The following is a 10,712-nucleotide window of genomic DNA, read 5'->3' as shown; positions in this document are numbered from 1 at the left end:
TAATTTTTTCAAAAAAATAGATATTCAATTAAATATAAATTATTTTAAAATAAATTATTTTTTATAATTAATTAAATATATTAAAATTATATTTCTGGGCATATGCGTAGGAATTAATTTCTTAAAAAATAAGTTTCCAAAATGAAAATTCTTCCCAGCTCTTTTGAAGCCCCATTTTCTATCCATGGCCGCGTCCGGTCTAAACTCGGTTCAAGCCGACCCACGGAATTAAAATGTCACAACCACCCCTCCACCTTTCTAGATGGTTCCGCAAAATCCCTGCGACGGACGTTTCCAGATCCAACGGCTCAGATCCTGCCGAAGCTTCAGGAGCGGTACAGGGGAAATCCAAAACCCTTCTTTTATAAAACCTCATCCGTCTCTGCCCACACGCACGCTTGGAGAAGTGGGGGAGCCTCGCAGCGAGCATCATCCACCCAAACCCACGAAACTTAGCGTTCCAATCCGCCTTCAGGTATTCGTTTTCTCTTTTTCGTGTGCCCCGTCTTCGATTTCGCCTCCTATGGCCTTGTTTTCCGTGGGAAATGCTTAGATTTTTAGGGGTTGAGTGTTCGGAATCAGAATTAGGGTCAGAGTTCAAGGTTTATTGGTTGGTTCTTGTTTAATCGCTTAAAAGTTTGAATCTTTGATGTTTTAGATTGGATATCTGCCGCTTAGATGTCGAACGGATGGATTTTGGTGTGATGGCATGTCCATTTTAATTGTTTAAAAGATTGAATCAGGCGCTGGACTGGATTTCTGGCAAATAGAGTTAGAAAAGATGCGGTTCTGTGTGGAAGTAAATCTTTTAGATTTAGGAGGGAACTAGGGGATAAAAAGGGTGGCATGTGGCTATTTTATTTTTGTCCCCTGTTCATAAACGGTTTTCCTGCTTGATGATTTCATTGGTTTAATTCATAAACAGAGTCATAATATTGTTATGATAACTTTAACACTTATTAAAATGCATCTGATTAAATGGAGAACGAGACTCCCTCAATACCATGTTGTTCTGGTGATGGATACAGCATAAGGTACACGGCCTCCTGCAGTTGTAAAATGTTGCCAAATGCATTTGAGAATGTTTCAATATGCCGTATCCTTTATTTTTGCTGTTTAGCCGGTAAATCCCATGTACACTATTTTTCACACTTATACCATTTGGCAGTAAAATAACTTGTTGGCTGGAGAATTCGGAATTTTTATTTTTATTATTTGCTTGTCAGGACTTTTAAGTGTTAAGGAAATACTCATCTATGTGGGTGAGTGCTGGGAAGCTCATTGTCCAAATTAGGTAAAATATCTCTTGAGAATATGGAATAATAATTTGGCTGATCACTTGGTGTAACGTTCTTGCAAGATTTTAGATTCTTTCCCATGGGTTAATGCAAGAAAGGTGCATAATATTTTCTTTTCAAAATGATTTTTGTGGTATTCTCGGATACTTTCTCATTTTTCCATGCATATTGTTTTGTAGCCAAAACATGTAAGAGCAAAAAAAATGGACACATCGAATTTTTATTGTTTTAGTGAATGCTCTGAATGTTTCCATCGTAATTTAATTATTCATTTTCAGCTATATCCAAATACCTGTGGTCTGGTGCATATGTAAATTCGTGGCCTTTTCTAAATTTTCTTTTTGGATATGTTTGTCATCTTGTTTTAAGTTCTGTTAAGTGTGTTTGGGATTTTATGTTCCTCTAGCAGTGCTGTTCTAAGAGCATGAACTGCTGTATGGTTTTTGAACCATTCCACTTCATCTCTTCCCCTGCTGTGGCACATGGTTATATTTTTCTGTTTGACATGATGATTCATGCTTTATGACATGCAGAAATGACTGTTTTCTGGAAGTAGCCTGCCATGCTTATTTGATTCTTTTATAAATTTCTCAGGAATGGCTTCAGCTTTCAGCACTATGTCATTTGCTGCTCCAACTGGCCTTGCAACAGACAGCAAGCTTTCAGCTTCTGCTAAAAGGTTTTCCCAATTTTCTTCACTTTCCTTTATATCATCTAGTTCCATCAGTGGCAGGAGACAGAATGTGTCTCTAAGGAAAAGATGTAACTTAAAGATTAATGCAATGGCCAAGGAGCTGTACTTCAACAAGGATGGATCAGCTATTAAAAAGCTGCAAGTGAGTTTCATGAAGCATATTTGTTTTCAAGCTTGGTCTGCCTGGTACTGTTTTATGATAATTGGTTTTTCCTGAGTCACCTTTTTCTCCCCTGTCATTTCAGACTGGTGTTAACAAGCTTGCAGACCTTGTTGGTGTTACTCTTGGTCCGAAAGGCAGAAATGTTGTTTTAGAGAGCAAATATGGATCTCCTAGAATCGTTAATGATGGGGTTACAGTGGCCAAAGAGGTAAAATTATCATGTTAAGCTGGCTTTGTCAAGAATTACTCTGGATTTAAGTGCACAAACTTAAAAACAAGCCATTTCTCATTATTTTTGGTTTGCCGATATAATTCCTTCTTAGTTGTTTCAACTTTCAACTGATCTAAGGTTGCATTCCTTTATCCAAGGAACCATGAATAGGTGTTTGATTTTTTAGTTAATCTTTGGTGAATTCTGGAGTTTTACACAGAATTGGAGCATCTAAAAGGTTTTTGCCATCGGACGTTTATAATAATCAAGTTTATCTTTCTTTCTGCTTCGTAGCTGACATTGTGTTTTCTGTTTCTCATTTTGTCATGTGTTTCAAATCTTTGACTCTTGCAGAAATAAAGTGTCCAGTTCTTAATTGTGCATTTGACCATAAACAAGTCTATGTTGGCTGTTTTATAGGTTGAGCTGGAGGATCCTGTTGAGAATATTGGTGCAAAGCTGGTAAGACAAGCTGCTGCAAAGACCAATGACTTGGCTGGGGATGGAACAACTACTTCTGTTGTTCTTGCTCAAGGTTTGATTGCTGAAGGTGTTAAGGTACACCATTCCAAATCCAAATTCCTGATAACTTGATCATAGGTGTATTTTTTTGTTCTGATAAACCAACTCTGTAATTTGTCTAGGTGGTTGCAGCAGGAGCCAACCCAGTTCAGATTACTCGTGGCATTGAGAAAACTGCTAAAGCACTAGTTTCTGAACTCAAGAAAATGTCTAAGGAGGTAAGTTGAGAATTTTGTTAGATTCTTCCATTATAGATGCTAATACCAGCAATGTTTCTAAAATCAAATAGCATCATGTTTTAATTTAGCTTCAGGTTAGTTAATTTTATCATTCTTTGTGGCTTAAAATGCTCTTGCATTTGATGGATATCATCATATGTTGCAGGTTGAAGACAGTGAACTTGCAGATGTAGCTACAGTTAGTGCTGGAAACAACTATGAAATAGGAAACATGGTAGCTGATGCCATGAGCAAGGTGGGTAGGAAGGGGGTGGTTACACTTGAAGAAGGCAAAAGTGCAGAAAACAGCCTTTATGTGGTGGAGGGAATGCAATTTGATCGTGGTTATATTTCCCCCTACTTTGTAACAGACAGTGAAAAAATGTCAGCTGAATATGAGAATTGCAAGGTTTGAACTTGACTGCAGATTATTTTTGCATTTTGATATTGTTGTCTTTGGTGTTTGATCTGTGGTTCACATGTATCCAAGTGTTGTTATGTACTCTTGTATTTTCAGTTGCTTCTTGTGGACAAGAAAATCACAAATGCAAGAGATCTGATCAATGTTTTGGAGGATTCCATAAAAGGGGGTTATCCAATATTGGTAATTGCAGAAGACATTGAACAGGAAGCCCTTGCAACTCTTGTCGTGAACAAGCTTAGAGGGGCATTGAAAATTGCTGCAATTAAAGCCCCTGGATTTGGAGAGCGCAAAAGCCAATACCTAGATGACATTGCGATACTGACTGGAGGTTAATCTGGAGTTTATTCTTAAGATGTTCTCATGCTGTGTCCTGATATCATTATCTCTATCCATTTTATCTTGATATTCTGACAGGATGTTGTTGCATGCAGCTACTGTAATAAGAGATGAAGTTGGGCTTACCTTGGATAAAGCTGACAAAGAGGTCTTGGGTACTGCTGCGAAGGTTGTACTAACCAAAGACTCAACCACCATAGTTGGTGATGGGAGCACACAGGAGGCAGTAAATAAAAGAGTTGCACAGATCCGGAATCTGATGGAGGTTTTAATTTTTGTGTAAATTACTTTCTGGCTAACATTGGCTATGATTTGGGAGCCAATATCATTGCTGTTTGTCTCGTTTTTCAGGCTGCTGAACAAGAATATGAAAGGGAAAAGCTTAATGAGAGGATAGCAAAACTCTCTGGTGGTGTTGCTGTCATTCAGGTACATTGAAGGGTTAATGTCAGGAATCGCAATGTCTAATCTCTTTTTTCCCCTTTTTTCTCATTCTTTATGTACAGTATATTTGTATGTGCTATGATTTATGTGTGGGAAACATTGTTCTCCAACTTGTACAGGTTGGAGCGCAAACAGAAACAGAACTGAAAGAGAAAAAATTGAGAGTTGAAGATGCTCTCAATGCTACCAAGGTATATTTTGTTCATAGCATGACCGGGTTTCACGTTAGTCTAAATGTGGAGTACTCTTACTTATTGATATGTGCATTTGTGTTCAGGCGGCTGTTGAGGAAGGTATTGTTGTTGGTGGTGGCTGTACTCTTTTGAGGCTTGCATCAAAGGTTGATGCTATCAAGGAGACTCTTGAGGATGATGAGCAAAAGGTTAATAATGCGAATGATTTAGGATCTGTAAACTGGTCCCAAATAGTTGGGAAAAGGCTAGATGGTTGTGATATTTGCCTCTCTGCTCGATCAGACATTTATGGTCGATGGGCAACCATTTGTCCCTTCAAAACAAGGGAATAAAATTGAAATGCTGAATACATGTTCAGATTGATAGTGTGACCTGTTTATCTTGATGTCATTGCAGGTTGGGGCAGAGATAGTGAGGAGGGCTTTGAGCTACCCACTGAAATTGATTGCTAAAAATGCTGGTGTCAATGGAAGTGTGGTCACTGAGAAGGTGCAGGTTTTTGAATTTGTTCGTGAAATCAATTAATTTGCTTCATGTGCAGATCATTTAGAATGTCTTCCTTTCTTCTTCTTCTTCTTCTTTTTTTTTTTTTGTGTGTGTGTGTGTCAGGTGCTTGCTAGTGACAACCTTAAATATGGTTATAATGCTGCAACTGGAAAATACGAGGATTTGATGGCTGTGGGTATTATTGACCCAACTAAGGTTTGTCATCCCTATTGAACTCCTTGCTTTCGTAGCCTTTTCAAGTAGTTATTGCAACTCAGGTGCAAGTGGTTTTCTGTACTTCAGTTTGGTGCCAACTTGGGTGAAACAAATTAATCCATTGTCTTTTCAATATATAAGAAAGAGGGTCCTGGCACAATGGTAAATTGATCCACTGTGACCTGGATGTCATGGGTTCAAAATATGAAAATAATCTCTCCAAAAATGGAGTTAAGCCAACTTACATCTGGCCCCTCCTACCCCATGGTGGTGGGAGACACCCTTTTTTGTGTGTGTGTGTGTAAAGAAAACCTGTCCAGCTTTTAAATGAATGTTTTTATTTTAGTTGGCAATCATGTTATACGATCTGTATATAAAGAAAACCTGAGAAAAAGGTTTTCCTTTTTCTCAGGTTATGCTTCATAAGTTATACGATCTGTGTTGGATGGCAAGTTGGCAATCATGTGATTCAGTTAAAAAGCAAGGGATGGAAATATCAGGAAATATCAGTGATGAAAAAAGGCTTAGCTATTATAATTTTTTATATTTAAGTCACACCTATGGCTGCTTTATTTGTTTGACTCTTAACAAACGGCGACTGCTCTGCTTAAGATATCGAACCTCCCTTTGTGTGGAACAACAGGTGGTGAGGTGCTGTTTGGAGCATGCAGCTTCAGTCGCCAAGACCTTCCTAACCTCGGATGTTGTGGTTGTTGACATCAAGGAGCCTGAGCCTGTTCCTGCAGGAAACCCAATGGACAATTCAGGTATTATTACTTAATTCAAGTTGAACTTGAAGATCTCTCTCTCTCTCTCTCTCTCTCTCTGTTTGTCTTGCTTTTTTGCTGTCTCGCCCACACCTGAGTTTGTCTTCCTTTCTACCATGTTTGGTGCCAGCTGAAACACTGATTGGATATATATTTTTTCAGGGTATGGGTACTAATGAAGCTTGGGATGATAAGAAGCATAGGATCGTCCAGGCTGGAGTTAGCAATTAGAGGTCTTTCTTTTTGTAAATTTGATTGCGATTATGGATCTGAGATGCAAGGTTAGTGATATGGTTATGGATTTGCGGCATGTGATATCAGCTTGTTGGTGCAACAATGTCATTGTATTTTTGAGAAACCAACGCTAGCTTAGAATGATTTACGTGCTGTCGGTTAAAAGAACTTCTCTTAATATTAACAATTAACTTGTAGCGCGCACTCAATTGTGGATGGCTAGTGATGTGGAAGGCTTTTTTTTTTTTCTTTAGTCTGGTGAATCGGAATAAAGCTTGTGCCAATCTTGACGTTGGTGCGATGTCAGATGAATGTTGAAATATGATGTGTATATGATGCAGAGTTATAAAACTCAGGCTTAAAACTAGATTTTTGCCGGAGTCCTAAATGTGGACTGGCTAGATAAGTAGCCCCTCGAGTGAGGTGGGTCTAAAGCACCGTCATGATCTTGTGGTCTAGCTCTGCGTTAGCCTGGCCACAATATGAGAATTTTTTCTCTTAATACCAAAATGAGAAATTGATGTTGGCGGACGAAAAGTTGGTAATTGAAATTTTAGTCAGGGACGGCCAAAGCCTCTGAGCCGCCCTTTTGTGCATGGGACTGAACGAGGATAGACAATCAAATCTTCCTCGTTGTCCGCTTCGCATGGCCGACGGAGCACTTCTCCATGATGCCAAAATATTCTTCTCCAGATGCTTTTTCTCGACCAAAACTAGGCTCCTCTCGCCCTCGAGAGCTCCGCACCACACCATCCTCCTCCCCTCTTGTATACCCCACCTACAAAGCTCTTCCCATCCCTCCATCTACCGCACCTGCCATTACCACTTCCCACATCACTTCAAGCTCGCCGGTGATCGCGCACAGCCATGTCGGAGACCCCGGACATACGAGAGGTACCGGACAAGCCTGACCGGCTGGAGGAGGATGCTCCGACCCCGAACATCCGAGAGGTACAGGAGAAGCCCGACCGGCGGGAGGAGGATGCTAGCATGGGGTCGGAGACTCCGGAAAATAACATGCACGCGAAGCCCCAGGATCCACCGAGGGAGCCGGGGCTCGTCGGATGGTTTGTTTATGGCCTGAGCTCATACTTTGTTCACACAGTCCTCATTCCAATACTTTTTCCTCTCCTCGTAATTCAAAGAGCGGCTTCTACCTCCGACCTGCCGCCGCTGCCGGCCTACACCTCCAGAGGAGTGGCGTGCTCTCCACAAGAAATGACCTTGTGAGTGTACCTCTTTGTTCTGTGTCTTTGGAGGAAAGGAAATGTTGTGAGGAAATTTTGAGAAAGAATAAGTAGGGAACCAAATTGCACCATATGTTTGCCCATGGGCATTACATATATATACGAAGATCTCATTCTTCTAACACCAAAATTTTAATATCAAAAAAATAATCATCCTTGTATAGAATAGTTCATTGAATGAAAATACATATAGTTCATCTTTCGAGCGAAATATATATATATATATATATATATAATGCATGCATCCTGTTACTGTTGGCTAGTAAGCAGTCATATTATGAGGTGTTGTAGCATAAACAAATCGGGTTGGAAAACGAAATTATAAAATTATTTATGATGCAATAGATGAGGAGCGACCTGAGAAGTAGTCCAGAAAATAGGTAATTATTTATGCACCTTGTTCATAATGGAAAACATGGACATAGAAACAGATTCAACTACGCGCAAAACACAGTAAACACCCCGAACCAGAGAGAGAGAGTGTGCTTCTCAATCGCAGACCTTCCTCGTATCATGTGACAATCGTGATTCAAAAGGCATCTATGTTCTTGGCCCCGCTTAATCACAGTATATTATTGCACTATATGTGGAGTACTCTGGAGTTCAGTTCTAAATTGTACAGAATCTGAACTCTTGATAAAAACTATGGAAACAAGGTAGTTTGGTACTGTCATAAATGCATATATGAGAATAAATAAGATGACTCTTGTGTAAATTTTGCAGATACCAAAGGCTAATCAACCATTCAATTAAGGTCGATGGTGCCAAGTTCTCCCCTTTACATTGGACAGCAATCTCATGGGCTGCAGGAATCCTCCTCACCGGCCCCATCCTCCCCCATGTAGCATACTACTTGGACCAAGGCCAATACCAACCTATAATTCTCGGTGGCGCTCCTGCAATTGCTGCCTTCTCATGTCTTCTCACCGGATTCTTCAAAACAACATGGCACTTCCCTTTCCACATCGCCATCATCGCCAGTGCGAGCATTATCGGCGCCGCCGCCCATAGCTGCAACCTGGGCCTCATGATCCGTGGCCTCACGGCGCATGTCACAGCTAAACGCCGCTTCCTACGCCGTCGGGCTGCTGCGAGCTGGTTATCCTTATTTTGCACCGCCGCCGGCTCTATCGGGGCTGCCATCATTGCCGTCTTCACCTACCACATGCTCCGCCGCTCCGACAAGCTCACTAGCTTATGGGTGGTCTCCATCTTCAGTGGCCTCATGTTATGCACCGGCATTTGCCATGCCTTCTCAAATCTGCCAGCTCCATCCTCAGCAATTTCCTCAGCAAAATATGCTCATATCCTTGCAATTGCTAAGTATCCGCATGCCATCGGTAGCCTCATCGCCGTGCTATTGTCGTCGTTCTCGTCGATGTGCATCTTCACCAGCGGCACTTTATATATTATCGGCGATCTTTGCATCAAACCGGTTATTTTGCTAGCTTTGTGGATGATTTACTTCATATTTCCTATGTTTTCACTTCCTATACTGCATCCAGTTCAGCTCATCATTCGGGCTGATGCGGTAAGCATGCAACTGCTTGCATTCTTTATGTCTGCATTCACGTCCGGGCTCGGTTTCTACTGCAAGGATGAGAAGTGGAAGCGAGTCCATATGATTCTTGTGGTGCTTCTCCAGAGCACGGCAGTAGGGGTGTTGCATGCCTTTGGGAGGGTGTTACTGCTGGATTGCTCGCCGGCGGGCAAGGAAGGGGCATTCTCAGTATGGCTTGCATGGGTTAGGGCGGCCGGGGCGTGCGCCGGGTTCGCAGTTGCGACGGCGGCGCCCGGTAACGTTGGGAGGAAATTTGGTGTTGCATTTGTGGCGAACTTTGTGGGAGTGGTGGTGCTGATCTTTGGGAATGTTAGTAATTTGGGAGGCGTTGTGGCTGCAGGGCATGTGAGAGAGGACGAGAGAGAGGAGGGTCCTCTTGTTTATGGGTTAGAAAGCGTAGGACAAGCGGAAAATAGGGTTAAGGCGACGTCAAATTCGGGTGAGAGGAGCAAGGGACATGAAGTAGGAGTTTGAGTTGTATGCTTTCTTGTGAATGCTATGTGCTGCTTGCTACAAATTGTTTCCGGCGGTTCTTTTCAAGTACCTCATAGTTATTGAGTTCGGTTAAGTAATAAAAATACTTTCTTCATCCCCCCGGCTCTCTTTGTTCTTAAAAAAATGTTTCACTCTTTTGATTAAGATCAATGATTAATGTGCAGTGAAGATGAATCACCAACTGCAAAATATTAATTATATCTTTAGACTAGAAGGGAAAAGAAATCCTAACCTCTAGTTTTATTTGACCGCATGCTAAAAACACTTAATATCATTTTCTCGTTAGTTTTTGTTTACCATTTGATAAATTATTTTTATTTCCTGAGGATCTAGTAGTTGTTTATTGTTGGAGATATCTGATCAGGACACCATCTTTCAGGATTTTTTTGATATCACGCGTCACAGCAGGAAGAGAGAAGAAATAAAACAGAAAACAATCAAATACGTGGATCAGTCAAAAAATGACTCGCCTCTACGGGACATGCAAGTTTTACTATAAGAAAAGAAAAAAATTATAAAAGGAGATCACATCCTCAACCTCGTACACCCAATCTCTCCCTCACAAGAACCTCTTTCACAAAAGCTCTCTCTAGAAAGACCTCCCTGAACTCCTGAAGCGACTGCTGTCTGCTGTCCAACAGTTTGCCTGAAGCCCCCTGCTCCTACTCCTGTCGGCGTCTCGCCTCTGCTCTCTGGGTTCTCTGCCGAGCAAAACTGCAAGCACACACTTTGTTCCATGAATAGGGCTTTTAAAGCCTTAAAACCTAGGTTATATCGGAATCCAACTCCTGATGGGACCTCTGTAGCTTTTCGGCCATCCGATCCTGCCTCAGATCGAAAATTGGCTGTTGGATTGTGTTCCATCATGCCAGATCAAGATTCTGATCTCTCAAGGATGGCTCACAGCCGTTCGATTGCGATCGCTAACTCCCTAAGCCACCCGATCGCGCACTGGTCCACGAAAAGAGGCGTAGACCACGAGAAATCTATAGAAAACACCATCCGGTCCATGGTGGACCGCAAAAAATCGATGGAAAATAGGTGCCCGGTCCATGCGCGTGCCCATGCACCGTTCGATCCACTGTGGACTGGGATACCTGCGAGCCTACTCCCCCGCACATGCGTGCCTGGGCCATGCCCACGCATGCGTGCCTGGGCCTAGGCCGCGCCTGCGTGCGCATACCCGGGCCTGGGCCGCGCAC

At 41.8% G+C, this 10,712-nt stretch overlaps 2 protein-coding genes across 3 annotated transcripts; both read left to right on the top strand.

Moving 5' to 3' along the window:
* Window positions 1–336: 336 nt before the first annotated feature.
* LOC105035532 (ruBisCO large subunit-binding protein subunit beta, chloroplastic) lies at window positions 337–6,406 on the top strand. 2 transcript variants are annotated; one of them, XM_029261978.2, is made up of 16 exons: window positions 414–475; window positions 1,227–1,294; window positions 1,893–2,134; window positions 2,238–2,363; window positions 2,787–2,924; window positions 3,011–3,106; window positions 3,273–3,515; window positions 3,624–3,858; window positions 3,962–4,131; window positions 4,218–4,295; window positions 4,430–4,501; window positions 4,588–4,692; window positions 4,901–4,993; window positions 5,114–5,206; window positions 5,850–5,973; window positions 6,136–6,406. In XM_029261978.2, the coding sequence occupies exons 3-16, from the start codon at window positions 1,895–1,897 to the stop codon at window positions 6,147–6,149; spliced, it is 1,827 nt and encodes a 608-aa protein (XP_029117811.1). In that variant the 5' UTR covers window positions 414–475; window positions 1,227–1,294; window positions 1,893–1,894; the 3' UTR covers window positions 6,150–6,406. The 2 variants fall into 2 exon arrangements, with proteins under 2 accessions (XP_010909417.1, XP_029117811.1); XM_010911115.4 differs by lacking the exon at window positions 1,227–1,294 and having other exon boundaries at window positions 337–475.
* A 538-nt stretch (window positions 6,407–6,944) lies between these two features.
* On the top strand, window positions 6,945–9,604 carry LOC105035533 (uncharacterized). Its single transcript, XM_010911116.4, has 2 exons — window positions 6,945–7,433; window positions 8,178–9,604. Exons 1-2 carry the CDS (start codon window positions 7,075–7,077, stop codon window positions 9,487–9,489), a joined length of 1,671 nt encoding a protein of 556 aa, XP_010909418.1. The 5' UTR covers window positions 6,945–7,074; the 3' UTR covers window positions 9,490–9,604.
* Window positions 9,605–10,712: the final 1,108 nt, after the last annotated feature.

This window comes from Elaeis guineensis, chromosome 12 (genome assembly GCF_000442705.2).
Source record: "Elaeis guineensis isolate ETL-2024a chromosome 12, EG11, whole genome shotgun sequence".
NCBI classification, from domain to species: domain Eukaryota; kingdom Viridiplantae; phylum Streptophyta; class Magnoliopsida; order Arecales; family Arecaceae; genus Elaeis; species Elaeis guineensis.
This window is presented reverse-complemented; position numbering and strand designations above follow the sequence as displayed.